This window comes from Peromyscus eremicus, chromosome 14 (genome assembly GCF_949786415.1).
Source record: "Peromyscus eremicus chromosome 14, PerEre_H2_v1, whole genome shotgun sequence".
Taxonomy (NCBI): Eukaryota; Metazoa; Chordata; class Mammalia; order Rodentia; family Cricetidae; genus Peromyscus; species Peromyscus eremicus.
Window position 1 is genome coordinate 69,329,730 of NC_081430.1, and position 15,047 is coordinate 69,344,776.

At 43.0% G+C, this 15,047-nt stretch overlaps 1 protein-coding gene across 1 annotated transcript in view; it reads left to right on the top strand.

Moving 5' to 3' along the window:
- Kiaa0586 (KIAA0586 ortholog) overlaps nucleotides 1-15,047 on the top strand; it is a 109,021-nt gene that overhangs the window by 74,939 nt on the left and 19,035 nt on the right. Inside the window, exons 28-29 of the mRNA XM_059279149.1 lie at nucleotides 9,561-9,715; nucleotides 11,770-11,878. Of these exons, the coding sequence (XP_059135132.1) occupies nucleotides 9,561-9,715; nucleotides 11,770-11,878 (264 nt within the window). The remainder of the gene's footprint in view (nucleotides 1-9,560; nucleotides 9,716-11,769; nucleotides 11,879-15,047) is intronic.

Genomic DNA, 15,047 nt, shown 5'->3' on the forward strand with positions numbered 1-15,047 from the left:
AGTGTTATCTTAAAGACATGGCTTCCTCTAGCAGTTTGAGAGTTTGGGGCCTTATAGTGGGGTGTTTAACCCATTTGTAATTGTTTTTTGTGCAGAGTAAGAAATATGGGTACAGTTTTATTCTTTTACATGTAGATATTCAGGTTTTCCAACACTTTGTTAAAGAGACTGTCTTTTTTCTAATGATTGTTTTTGTCAAAGATTAGGTGGCTGTAGTTGTGTGGCTTTATTTCTGAGTCCTCTTTTATTTCATTGATCTGTGTCTTATTTGTGTGTCTTGTCACTTTGATAAAATATCTTACCAAAGCAAGCTAAGGAAGGGTGAGTTTGTTTTGACTGACAGTTCAGGGGTCCATCATTGGACGAGAAGCATGGTGGGCGGAGTGGGAGGCCGCTGACGTTGACTGACGTTGACTCCACAGAGAACAGAGTGCTGATGGTCACCTTGCACTCTTCTTTTAATTCAGTCTAGGACATCTGTCTGCCCAAGGAATGCTCCAGGCCGGTCTTCCCACCTCAGTTAACCTAGTCTAGATCATTCCTCACAGGCACACTCAGGGCTCGTTTTCTAGGCGATTTTAGATCCTGCCAGGTGACGCTGTTGACCGTCACATTTCTACATCGTGTCAGCTTGACACCCGACCCAATTACCTTTGTCACCGTAGACTCACGACCATTTTATAACAGAAAAGTTGATTTAATACAAAAAGTCTCCATTGTTTTTAATAATTACAGCGTTGTTTAAAAATCCAAAAGGGAATGATTGGGACAATAGTAAGGCGTGATCAGACCAAAGTCCAGCAGGGAAAGTCTCAAATCTGCAGCTCCACGTCCAGCTTTGGGGACCTGGGATGCAGTCTCTGGGGCTCCAGAGGACTTGGTAGCCCCTTCCGCTCCTCCAACTCTCACCTGCAGCATACATAGCCTTTCCTTTCTTTCTTCCTTCCTTCCTTCCTTCCTTCCTTCCTTCCTTCCTTCCTTCCTTCCTTCCTTCCTTTCTCTCTCTCTCTCTCTCTCTCTCTCTCTCTCTCTCTCTCTCTCTCTCTCTTTCCTTTCCTTTCCTTTCCTTTTTCCTTTCCTTTCCTTTCCTTTTTCCTTTCCTTTCCTTTCCTTTCCTTTTTCCTTTCCTTTCCTTTCCTTTTTTCTTTCCTTTTTCCTTTCCTCTTTCCTTTCCCCTTTCCGTTCCTTTCCTTTCCTTTCCTTTCCTTTCTCTCTTTCTTTCGGTTTTTTTTTTTTTCAAGACAAGGTTTCTCCATGTAGTTTTGGTGCCTGTCCTGGATCTTGCTCTAGACCAGGCTGGCCTCAAACTCACAGAGATCCACCTGCCTCTGCCTCTGAGTGCTGGGATTAAAGGCGTGTGCCACCACCGCCCCGCTTCATACATGGCCTTTTCTTGGGTCAGCTTTACTCAATGTCTGGAGTTTTCCTTGGCAGATGTCCCTTGGTCCTGGTGGGTTTGGGTCCTGGTATTTCCAACATCCTGGGTTCTCCATTGTAAATTAGGTTTTACTTTGCAGTTTCATACAGTGGCCTCTCAGGACCTCCAATTTTGTCACACACTGCTTTGCTTCAGGGCTTTCTGACACTGTAGTCAGGCCTCCACGATCCCCATAATCTTCTTTCTCATGTCTGGAAAGCCAGTGACGCTGCTACCAAGTTGTGCTGCCCGCTTGGGATGGAGCCTGAGCCGCTCAGACCACAGTTACATCAGCTTCCGTGTGTCAGCCCTGGGCAAACACGGCTAGGCTTTCAAGGAGCAAGGAGCTGCTTCAGCAGCGGTCTGTCTCAGGTTAGGTGCTCCCCTTTCAAAGGAATTAGCATTGTTCACAGAGTGGAGTCTTGCTCTGAGGACACTGCTTCTGCTGTGTTAGAACAGAGTAGCAGCTTCCTCAGTGGTGCCGGTCACTTGAGCGGTGCAGCCGCTTCCAAACCTGCCTTGTCTGTACACAGTTGACGTCTTCCTGCCTTGTCTGTACACAGTTGACGTCTTCCTGCCTTGTCTGCACACAGTTGACGTCTTCCTGCCTTGTCTGTACACAGTTGACGTCTTCCTGCCTTGTCTGTACACACAGTTGACATCTTCCTGCCTTGTCTGTACACACAGTTGACATCTTCCTGCCTTGTCTGTACACAGTTGACATCTTCCTGCCTTGTCTGTACACAGTTGACGTCTTCCTGCCTTGTCTGTACACAGTTGACATCTTCCTGCCTTGTCTGCACACAGTTGACATCTTCCTGCCTTGTCTGCACACAGTTGACATCTTCCTGCCTTGTCTGCACACAGTTGACATCTTCCTGCCTTGTCTGTACACAGTTGACATCTTCCTGCCTTGTCTGTACACAGTTGACATCTTCCTGCCTTGTCTGTACACAGTTGACGTCTTCCTGCCTTGTCTGCACACACAGTTGACATCTTCCTGCCTTGTCTGTACACAGTTGACATCTTCCTGCCTTGTCTGTACACACAGTTGACATCTTCCTGCCTTGTCTGTACACAGTTGACATCTTCCTGCCTTGTCTGTACACACAGTTGACATCTTCCTGCCTTGTCTGTACACACAGTTGACATCTTCCTGCCTTGTCTGTACACACAGTTGACGTCTTCCTGCCTTGTCTGCACACACAGTTGACGTCTTCCTGCCTTGTCTGTACACAGTTGACATCTTCCTGCCTTGTCTGTACACAGTTGACGTCTTCCTGCCTTGTCTGCACACACAGTTGACATCTTCCTGCCTTGTCTGCACACAGTTGACATCTTCCTGCCTTGTCTGTACACACAGTTGACGTCTTCCTGCTTAGCTCTCGGATCGCTCAGTGACCTAGGTGAGAGCAGTTAAAACAGTTGCCGCACCGCAGCCTGAATGTGCTCCTCTCTTGGAGTCGCCTAAGTCAAACAAATTAGTCTTTACATTTAAGTTCAACCCCACTCGAGTCCTTGGGATCCAGATGCAGCCAAATCCTTTGCCAGAGCATCACAGAGTGCCGTTAACCCAGTTTCCAACAGGAGTCCTCATTCCCCTCGGGAGCCTCATAAACTCCACTGCTTGTGTTTCTCTTGTTAGCTTGTCTTCTGGGCCCTACCAGAATGGCCTTAACCTCTGCTTACAGGATCCCAGGCGTAGATGGCCCATCCCTGAGAGCCCTTCCACAGTCGCCTCCAGAACCACGTGGTCAGGTTTAGTACAGCTCCAGCCCACTTCGCATCCCAGCTTCTGTCATTATGTGTCCTGTTGCTGCGACAAAAGCAACTTAAGGGAGACAGCGTTTGTTTTGGGTCACACCTCAAGGGCACAGACATCATAGAGGAGAAGGCAGGATCGCTGGAGTGTGAAGCTACTGACCACCGTGACGCCATAGTCAGGAAGCAGAGTTGTGAATGGTGATGCTCAGCTTGCCCTGTCCTTTTGAGTCAGTCCAGAACTGCAGCCATGGATGGTCCTGGACGGCACTCGCTGTCTTTCCTCCTCAGCTCGTCTTAACTCCTCACCAGCATGCCCAAAGGCTGCCTGTCTACTAGCTGATTGTGGACCTTATCTAATTGACGGTTTTAACCATCGCATTCTATATCCCCTCCTCATTAAACTTAATTTTAATGGGTTTTAAAATACTGAGACAAGTTTTTGGTTAAGTTACTTCTATTAAAATGTACTGATTTTAAAAATTAATGACTTAAAGTCCACAAAACAAAATATTCTCCCTCCTTGGGTGGGGGATTTTACTGTGCTTTGTTATTAACCTAGTATTGAGCTTAAGTGGCCCATCAAGACAAGTAGTCCCGAGACCATCCATGCAGGTGGACGATGACACTCATTTCGTTTTTTTATTTTTATTTTTTATTGTATAATTTAATTTAATTTTATATATCAGCCACGGATTCCCTTGTTCTTCCCCCCTCCCTCCCCCCCTCATTCATTTTTTGAGCTTCCTGGGCAGACATGGTGACCTTGCCACCTTCAGCAACCCTCTTGTCTGTGGCCTTGATGGTATACACGACAGCCTGATTCATATGAGTAGCAGAATGATCCAAAAGAGGAAATCAGAGAAACTCTCAAAACACAAAGGCTTAGCTGGAACCATACCAGTGATGGCAGCTTCGTCAAGTGGGGCAGTGGAGGGCTGTCTTCCAGCTTCCTAGCGGAAAGGCGATCAGTCTTTCCCTCCAGCTTAGCACCTTTGTGTGCTGTGGAAGCTGTGGAACAGTCTAGCTCAGGGGCATTGCCAGCTTTGATTTGGCCCGAGTGATCACCTGAGCAGTGAAGCCCAGCTGCTTCCATCGTGGGACGTTTCTGCTGTTGCCACAGGGGACATCTCGGACAGACATTCTTGACATTGACACCTGCAGAGCCACCAGGAAGAGCCTGAGGGACATTTCAGTAGACTTTATACTTCAGGTGTGACATTGCCTGGAGCAAGGTTAACCACCAAGCAGGAATGATAACAGCAGTCTCCACTTGGCCCACAACAGTACCAGTACTACCAATTTTATAGACGTCTGGGAGAGAGGCAGGTGCAAAGGCTTGCCATTGGACAGATTGATGGTGAGATACATCCCAAAGCCACCTGAAGTATGGTTGCATTGTCATTGCTAGCTTTATTTATTTATTTATTTTTAATGTGCACTGGTGTTTTGCCTGCGTGTATGTCTGTATGAGGTTGTTTGGTACCATGGGTCTGGAGTTACAGACAGTTGTGAGCTGCCATGTGGGTGCTGGGAATTGAACCTGGGTCCTCTGGAAGAGCAGCCAGTGCTCTTAACCGCTGAGCCATCTCTCCAGCCCCAGTCATTGCTGTCTTTATGAGTGACTTTGCATCCTTGACCCAAGGCACATTAACACTTGGTACCAACGTGTTGTCAGCATTCTAAAGAGAGATTAGCACAGATGCTACCATGCCAGGTTCATAGCCAGTTTTCCTTAAAAGCTCTTCTCATTATTTATGTGTATAGGTGTCTGGCCTCGAACTCACAGAGATCCACCTGCCTCTGCCTCCCGAGTGCTGGGATTAAAGGTGTGTGCCACCACTGCCCTCCCTCATTAGGGAATAACTTAAAAACATATCCCCCAGCTGGGTGTGGTGGTGCACACTTTTGATACCAGCACTCAGGAGGCGGAGGCAGGTAGATCTCTATGACTTTGATTCTGCCTGGTCTATATAATGACTATCCAGGACAGTTTAGAGCTACGTAGTGAGAGACCCTGTCTTGGGGAAGGAGACTGCCCCCAAACTGAAATCAAAAAGAAATGGATAGATTCCTAGGTAACTCTGACATGAAAATTAAATCAAGCAAGTACAACCAACTGTTCTTTTCATAATTTAGTCTTTCCTGTGCTCCCGTGATGAAGACAGCTGCCTTCCTTTTCTGTGTATAGCATTCCTTGTAGTACTGGCTTGGAGTCATGAACTGCCTTAGTTTGTGCTTGTCCTGAAACACCCCCCCCCCCCTTTTCCTCTCTCCGTTTTAAAAAGTGGACTTGCTGAGTATAGCAGTCACAGTTTGCAGTTACTCCATCTCAGGACTCAAGGCCATCAGATTAGGGGTGCTGAGACCGCTTGGCCCGATGACCTCAGCTCAGGCCCCAAAACTCACTTGGTGGAGGGAGGGAGCCGGTTCCCTCAGGTTGTCCTCTGGCTCCACACAGGCACCATGGCATGGATTCCCCTCCCCCAACACACACTAAATAAGTAAATACATGTTTTTAAAAGAAAGAAGAGGTTCCGGTGTTAGGGTTGCTGATGAAAGATCTGATGTTCTGATGTTTCTGCCTTTGTAGGTGAATTGGTGTTTTTCTCTTACAGTTTTTAATACCCTTCCCCCCCTCGCTTGCTTTGTGCTTTTGACACTTTGAATATAATAAATTATAGAGAAGTTCTTTTGTGGTCATGTCTTCTTAGGATTCTAAATGCCTTTTGGGTTTGGATTTACATTTCTTCAGATTTGAGGAATCTTCTGTTATAATTTCACTGACTGGATTCTCTGGTGTTTAATCTTGGCTCCTTCTGTCCTCTGAATTTGTAGGTTTGGTCTCTTGTCCTATTCCCAGAGTTCTTAAATTCAGTGGTCCTGCTGTGTTTCCCTTGTTGCTATTTGAACATGATAATTCCTTGACCTTGACCTCCATCCTGATAGCGTTCCTGTACCTGGTTCAGTCTAGCAGTAAGGCTTTCTACCATGGTTTTATTAGATTCATTGGGTTAGTTTGGTTGTTTTCCAGAAGATTTTATTTATATGAATGTTCTGTCTGCATGTACACCTGAATGCCTGTAGAGGGCATCAGATCCTATTATAGGTAGTTGCTAGCCACCAACCATGTGGTTGCTGGGACTTGAACTTAGTATTCTGGAAGAGCAGCCAGTGTTCTTAACCACTGGGTGAGGGGGTGGTGATGGTCAGTGTTCATTTTTAACATTTCTGAGTTTTTGTGTTTGGTTGGTTTTTATGTTTTTATTTCAGTTTCCTTGCTGAAGTTTTATATTGCTAATTTCCTCATCTGATTTGCTGATCTTTTGCTCTGGGTTGCTGACTTTCCTTTCTAGGTGTTGGGTTGATTTGTCTGCTCATTTGTATCCTCTTTCTGAATACCATAGATTTACCACAAGTGGAAAATTCCACATATGGCCTCGTGGAATTTTTGACTTTCAGTAAGATTTCATAATTGTCTTCATATGGATTCTACTAATTTTGTTCATATTTTATAGTTTTGATCATGATAGTAAAAAAGTTTTTCCATTCTTTGTTCTTATTGCTATAATGAAGAGAAAAGCTAATAGTTTTGAATGTTTATGTAGTGTCCAGTCATGGCACCAAAGATTCTTATTAATTCTCAGTTATTTTAGTCTATTTATTGCTATTAGACTGGAATCTTTGGTGTTTACCATATCACCAGCAAAAAATGTTTTTAATATTTTTCTTTCAACATTAAATATGCTTATTCTCAGTTTATTTGACAGACAGTCGTAGAAAAAGGTTGTCAACTGACATAGGACCAGAAACAGGAATGCCGCTCTTTAAAGAGCAGATACAGCACCAGAAACTTTAGTTGCTCTACATTTTGTACGTTCTTGCCGGTATTTTAATGAACTTCTGCTGCACTGGAGAGTTAGCCAGGCATCCATTTCCCTAATTGCCTTGTACATAGGAACTACTACTGTATAGGGAAAAGTTAAGGCTCAGTGGATATATTTGCTTTGTGCAGAGCCCATTAAAAACTTGATTTAACATAAAAACTTGAATTAACATAAACTTTCAATCAGAGACTGATTATTTGTTATATCTAGGAAATTGTCAGCTGTTCAATTTCAGTGAAGGTGATTGCCTTTAAAATGAAAAGGTCTATGGTGTCGTTAAAATATTCCATTTTAAACAATTTAGTTCATGAATACCTCTTAAAGTCTTTCATGTTGATTAAATGAAATTATGCTATATTTAAAAGATAAGTGTTAATAAGAAAAACAAGATTTTCTTAGAAATACTTGTGGAAGGAGCTGGCTGGCTTAGTGAGTGAAAGCGTGAGAGCCTGGTGCCTGAGCCACACAAAATGCCAAGCATGAGGCTGGAGAGATGGCTTAGCATTTAAACCACTTGCCGCTCTTGCAGAAGACCTGGAGCTCACATGCATTCGCTCCATAGGATCTGATACTGTCTTCTTGCCTCTGTGGGCAGCTTGCTTCTGATAGACACATGGAGCACATACATGCATGCAGGCAACTGTGCATACACATAAATTTAAAAATCTTTATTTTGGGCGGTGGTGTGCACTTGTAATCTCAATGTTGGGGCAACAGAAGGATCCCTTCTGACTTGCTGGCCAGCCAAAGTAGCATAATTCTTGAACTTCAGGCCAAAGAGAATCTTAAAGGAGATTGACAGCATTCCCAAGGATGGGGACCTGAAGTGGTCCTCTGGCTTCTACACAATCAAGCACACATGAATATGGGCACCCTGTTGTTCACCTGTGTAAGCATGAACAAGCACACACACATACGCATGTATTAAAAATATTTTAGGAAGAACATGAAATACGAAGCCGAGAATTAAAAGTTGCCAACTTTAATTCTTTGCTGCTGCTTAGCTTTCAGAGAACTTACTGAACAAGTAATATATGTGCAGGGATTTGGAGTATAAAGAACAACACAATCATACAGTGATGTCATTTACATAGAGATTTCTGTTCTTTTTACTGGTTTGATTGAAGTGACATTTAGATTAGAAAAAGGGAATGTGGTCATGTGAAGAAAAACACAAAACAGAGCTGATTGATACCCAGCATTTTCTAATCAGGAATTGCCCTTTAGTATTACTGTTTTTCCGTTGACATGTATTCATTGTACACAAAACTAGGTTTCATAAGGACATTTTTGTTTGTTTGTTAGTTTGGTTGTTTTTTCAAGACAAGGTTTCTCTGTGTAACACATCTGGCTGACCTGGAACTCCCTCTGTAGACCAGGCTGGCCTCAAACTCACAGATCTGCCTGCCTCTGCCTCCCAAGAGCTGGGATTACAGGCGTGTGCCACCCCCACCTGGCTTTCATAAGAACATTTTTATAACACTGTAGAATGTACTTTGGCCGTGTCCTCTCATACCCCTTGTGGTAGCTTTGTCAGTGTGACACAATCTAGAATTATCCGGGGGGGGGGGGGGGGGTCCTCAGTGAGGGATTACCTAGATTAGCTTGGCCTAGGGGTATGGCTGTGGGAGATGATCTGGACCACTGGACAGGGCCTCCTGGATTGTGTAAGAATGGAGAAGGCAAGCTGAGCAGCAGCTGCATGCAGTAGTTCATCGGTCCTGCTCTGGGCTGTATGTGTCATGTGACTAGTGCTTCACGTGCCTGCCACCTTGACCTCCCCACAGGGGCTGGCTGTGACCTGGCACTTGAGCCAGGTCAACCCTTTCTCCCTCCCCTTTGTCTCCTTCCTCCTCCTCCACCGTCCTGCGCAAGGTTGCATTGTCAATCCAAAGTGTCACACTGAGTCTGACCATTTAGTGATAGGATAGGCGAGTGGGAATAGTGTGAGTGGTGTGGGAAGGGGTGGACTGCATGGGTGATGCTGACTGGACCTTGTGTATTTTAAAATGGCAGGAAGGAGTCACACCATACAACAGAGCCAACGTAGGTTTATCATGGAGGGGAAGGGGAGAGAGAACTGACAGGGAAGGGGGCAGAGACTGGTCCCTGGGGATGAGGAAGAGAAAGAAGAGAGAGACAGGAGGTGTACAAGGCCTGCCTTTTACAAGGAAACGTAGTGAATGCACACAGGAGGGCTCTTAGTGGCTGCAGCTGAGGGATATCCTGTCAGGACCCTAAGGGCAGGCCGGTATAGATGCCTAAATGCTAACAGACCTTACTTGGGATATTCCATAGATTTGTTTGAACATAGCTAAGTTTTGCATTCTCTGTGAGCTTTGGCTTTAATATTAATACAGCTTAATAGCAGGTATGGGGTGAGGCTCACTGCTGTTTCCGAGTAACTGCTCAGGAATGCTGGTAACTGTAGTTTGTTGCTTGTTGTTTTTCTAAGCTAACTGACAGTTTAACTTTCGTTTACATGTTTAATACAGGGAATACTTGTGAAGGTTCATGTGCCAGTCATGGTCCAATGAGTTTAAGGGAATTGGAGTTGCAGCCTTGTTCTGCCCTTGTTCTTCCCATGACACACAAAACAACAAAAGGCAATGATGCTGAGTTACCAGGAGCAGCTGAAGACTCTTCTCAGGTACCAAAGCAAGAACTTTGTGCTTTACTTAAAATGAGAATCAGAACTCTGTGAGTTCAAGGCCGGCCTGGTCTACATAGCAAGTTCAAGGATAGCCAGAGCTACGTAGCAGACCCTGTCTCAAAACAAACAAAGCAGACTAAGTTCATCCCTAGAACATTTTTAGTGGAATGGGAATGGCAGAGAGACGGGGTCTTGCTGTGTAGCTTTGGCTGGCCTGAAGCTCCCTATGGAGACCAGGCTGGCCAAAAACTCAGAGAATTCCTCCTGCCTCTGCCTACCAGTTGATGGGATTAAAGGATTAAAGGTGTGCCTCAACACAGTTAGCATCTTCTAGCACATTCTTAAAGGAGGAAGGAGAGAACCAACTCCACAAGTTGTCCTTTGACCTGCACATGAACACTGTGGCAGACACAGACCCCATGTGTATAAAATGTCATTTATGTCTCTGTGACTGTATAAACCCAGCCCAGTAACTTGTACCTATTAACTATTTGATGTTTATAGCTTTAAAATACATAAAATATGTTCCGTGAAAGCATAACAATGTCATAACTAGTGAAGCCAATGGCCCATGAAACCTTGTATATTAAAAAATTATGATGATTGTTCTTGAAGATCTTAATCTAAATAAATGCTCATGGTAATAAATACAGCTTCGTATTCATGATTAGCAATTCATTCCTCATTGTGAATTAATTTATTCAATCAGTATTCATTGCATGGTATTTTACAACATTGTATGGTATCAAGGAAGAAAATTAAAAATATGCAATAAAGATTGCTTATGGAATACAACATTATGTAGGGTTTGTTATTGCTAATCTGTGTTCAAGCAAAGATCAGGAAAAACTAATAAATATGCTAATAGTGTCTGTATCAAAGAAAATCTTTTTTGACTAAGAGGCAAGAACTTCCTGCACTCTTCATGAAACGAGAGAATTAAAAATTAGTTTACCAAACATAGGGACTTCTCTTTCCTCAAAAATAAGAGCCTCTACTCCTCCAAACACAATATTAAGAGAACAAAAAGGTAGTAGAGTGGGAAGAAAGACAAATCCAGAGCATAGAAATGAACCAGAGAATTAAATAGTAAATAGCTGAATTGAAAATGAACAAAAGATTTGGACATATACTTAATCTAAAAAAGATATTTGAACAGTAAATTAGCATGGCATTAAACATTAGGAAATGCAGATTAAAACACAAGCTACCTCTGTGTGTTCATTAGAAAGCGAAAGTCCCAGAGGCTGTCTGCATTTGTTGAAGGATGTGGAGCAGCTAAGCTCCAGTCCATTGCTGGCTGGGACGTGCATGTGACCTGTACATTTTACTTCCCAAGAGGATAGAGAACAGAGGAGTGTCTAGAGGAATTTTGTATTTGTAGGAGCCTCAAATTGGAAACAAACACAATGTTCATCAAATGATGACTGGCCAAAGTGTGTTAGGTTCTGTACTCTAGAGCACCACTACTCCCATGCACTATGAGTATAGGAACTCTGAAGAAGTACAATAATTGGCTTTTTTTTTTTTAACAAAAGTTATGTTTTGTAAAAGCTAGACCTTCTCCCCACAAAAATATATCCTCAGTGATTCCATTTAATAAAATTCTAGCCAAATACAGGGATGAACACTTGTAATCCTAGCACTTAGGAGGCCAAGTCAGAGGGTCACAGGTTTGAGGCCTGTGTGGTCCACACATTGAGAGCATGCCTCCAAAAGAAGAGGGCAATAAAAAAAAAAGACAGCTAGAAATGCAGTCTAATCTGTAACAGAAAACAGTTCAGGTATGGGCTTTGAGTAGAGGTAGAGGATGGGACGGACACCTCTGTTGAACTCACTGCGTTGACCACTCGGGAACCACACGTGTCGTAAGCCCCAGCATCTGCATTCTGAGGGGTGATGCTTCCAGGAGGTGTGGACTTCTTCACACACTCACTGTGCGTTAGTCAGATGACAAACCAAATTCTTACATGTTTATATAATCAATTTAACTCAACACAGTTTTAATGTAAAAATAATATTATAGCTTCATTTATTCTTAAATTCTTTAGTACCAGCAACAGCAAGACGCAGACAATAAACAGGTCGAACAGAAGCCAGTACACAGACAGCTGACCTCTGTAAGAAATAAAGCTGACAGCTCACTTTCACGACAGAGAGGTAAGCTGTTTTTGTAACAAATAGGGATGTCTTACTTAATCAATCATATTTATTAAATATTTGATTATATTTATCAGATCAAACTTGATGTTCTGATAATGAATATATAAATATATAACGAACATATTTTTATATGACTCTCACCCTTGTCTCTAGGAGTTATGTCACTTGTTTCTCTCATTTAGTGTATTTAGATGGAGAACCTTATACTTGACAATAAGATTGGTAGCTCTTTTGTTTAACTAGCAAACCCTATTTCTAACTGGGTTTTAAAGCTCTTAGGCACTGTCCTTCCCTCTAAGGTCACTGCTGTTAATATGCTGCGTTAAGGCCAGTTAGTGTTGCACAGTGACGTGGACCACACTGGAGCTTACAAACGAATGGTGCTCTCATCACATCCCATCGCATGCTGCTCTGTGAAGTGTCCTGTGCTCTTGTCGGTGTGAAGGCATCTTGTGTTTTCTTTCTGTTTCTGCAAGGCTGCTGGCCTCCTGTTTCATGTACCTACCTGCTTGTTAGTTGTTCGCATTTTGAGGAACCTAGGTCTGAAGTGCAGGCCATTCTGCACCTAAATGAGATGTCACTAAGATTACACCTCAGGAAGTTGGGCCCTCACACTCCACCTCCCTTCCGTCCTTCTGTCGCTCCAGCCTTTCAGAGCTCTACCCCAATCATGTTCTTAAATTTGTTTTGTTAAATCAGCGTACAAAGCAATAGATTTCGTTATGGCATTTTCACACACTGTTTTGTTTGTTAGCTTGACCTTTGAACCCCCTCCCCACTCCCCTTTCCTCCATGTGCGCATTCTTGTTGCTCTTCTGTCTCCTTATATGCTTTCATGGCCAATGCCTTCTGTTATCTTCTTTGTCTCCAGTTTTCTACCTCCCCCTCCTGTGAGACTTAGTGTTCAACATCCTTAGCCATCAAGACAGTGCCAGTTAAAACTACTACTTTGGTTGTTTTGTTTTGGTTTTTTGAGACAGGGTTTCTCTGTGTAGTTTTGGTGCCTGTCCTGGATCTTGCTCTGTAGCCCAGAACTCACAGAGATCCTCCTGTCTGCCTCCTGAGTACTGAGATTAAAGGCATGCGCCACCACCGCCCAGCCCAGAGGAGAGATTAAGGAAGACATTCTGACTTTCAATTTCTGGCTTTCCATACAAGTGCACACCAGCACACTCACTCCCCATCGCACACAACACTAAAAAGGAAATTGAAATCATGACATTTGCAGGAAAGTGGACAGAACTGGAACTTATTAAGTGAAGTAACCCAGACTCTGCTCCATCGTTTCTCCCATATGCAGGTCCTAGATTATGATTTTTATGTATGTACATGTCTCAGTTACTGTTGTGTTGCTGTAAAGACACCATGACAAAGGCAGCTTAGAATAGGAAGCCTTTAACTGGGGTTGGCTTACAGTTCAGAGAGTTGGTCCTTTATCATCATGGCGAGGAGCAGGGCAGCAGACAGGCAGGCATGGTGCTGGGGAGGGACTGAGAGTTCCTGATCCACAGGTACAGAGGAAGACACTGGGTCTGGCAGGGACTTTTGAAACGTCAAAGCCCACCCTAGTGACACACCTCCTTTAACAAGGCCACACCTCCTCCAGTAATGCTACACCTCCTAATCCTTTTCAAATAGTTCCATTAATGAGGTTCAAACATTTAAACATGTGAGCTTATGGGGGCCATTTTCATTCAAACCACCACAGTATGTATATATATTTATGTCTTGACTTTTTTTTTAAATGTTATAAATGTTTTACCTACATGTAAGTCTGTGCATCATGTTTGTGCCTCGTGGCCCCCTGAGGCCAGAAGAGGGTGTCAAGGTGTTAATCCCCTGGAACTGGAGTCATGAGTCATGGTGAGTTGCACTATTAGTGCTAGGAATCAAACCCGGGGCTGCTGGAAGAACAGCAGGTCTCTTAACTGCTGAGCCATCTCTAATCCCATTGAATATTTTTTTAATGTAACACATTAGTGTTAAATTGTATTTTAGATCTAATGAAAAGTGGCCTATTTTGGAAGATCATAAATTCAAAGCCAGCCTGGGTTACATGAAGAATTTTAGGTTAGTCTAAGTCATATAGCAAGACCCTGTCTCAAAACACAACAACAAAAATGTTGCCTATAAAACTCTTCTAATGATGGTTTTAAAGTTAAATTAGTCATGGCAATATATAGATATGAGCAAATAAACATTCTTAAGATAGACTTGCTCAAAGCACTATTGAGTATTGTAATCATTCATGGTTGATATAATTTAGTAAGTTTGGAGTTTTTTAATGTCTTAAAATTAAAAATGAATTTTATTTTCTTGATGAATTCTATCTATAACAAACAATCATTCTGTCTGGGAATAGGGGAATGTCTGTGGTATCCTAGTTAATGTGACATTGTTTTCAGCTACAATACATGTGTGTGACCAGGAGATAGCTGTAGTTATATTTGTGTTGACTTGTAGCTCTGCTGTTCAGTAATAGCTAGTTGACATTTGATAAGTCAGTAAATTTCATTATGAAAAAGAAGAGAAACCAAGATATTTGCTAGCAGGAAACTTTTATTTTGTTTTGAGATAGGGTCTCACTTTATATCCCTGGATGGCCTGAGGTCTCTGTGTAGACCAGGCTGGCCTTGAACTAGTAGAAATGCACCTGCACCCACCTTCTGAGTGCTGGGATTAAAGGAGTCTGCCACCGTGGCCAGGCCAGGAGGAAGTTTTACTTAGAAGTTATTGAAGGTTAGCTTAGTGTTTTTGCATCTAATTTTACATCTGTGTAAAAAGTGGTGCACACCTTTAGTCCCAGTATTTGGGAGGTAGAGACAGGTAGATCTCTATGAGTTTGATCTACATAGTGAGTTCCAGGACTTTCGGAGCTACATAGTAGGACCCTGTCTTGAAAAAAAACAAAAAGAAAAAAAGAAGAAGAAGAAAAGCTTAGGTGAGTAGGCCTATTTGAGCTTTGACTAAAACAAATACAAAACCAGTGATCTATAAATAAACCATTTACATAGATAGAAAGTGTCACTCCACAATTGATATCTAGCTCTGTACAGAGAATTCTTGAATAAACATCGTTGCCTTGGCACATAGTCAGAACTTTTTCCCATAAAATGTGTGCACTTGGTTTATTTTTCCCTTCTCTGAAATTCTGAAACATTCCCAA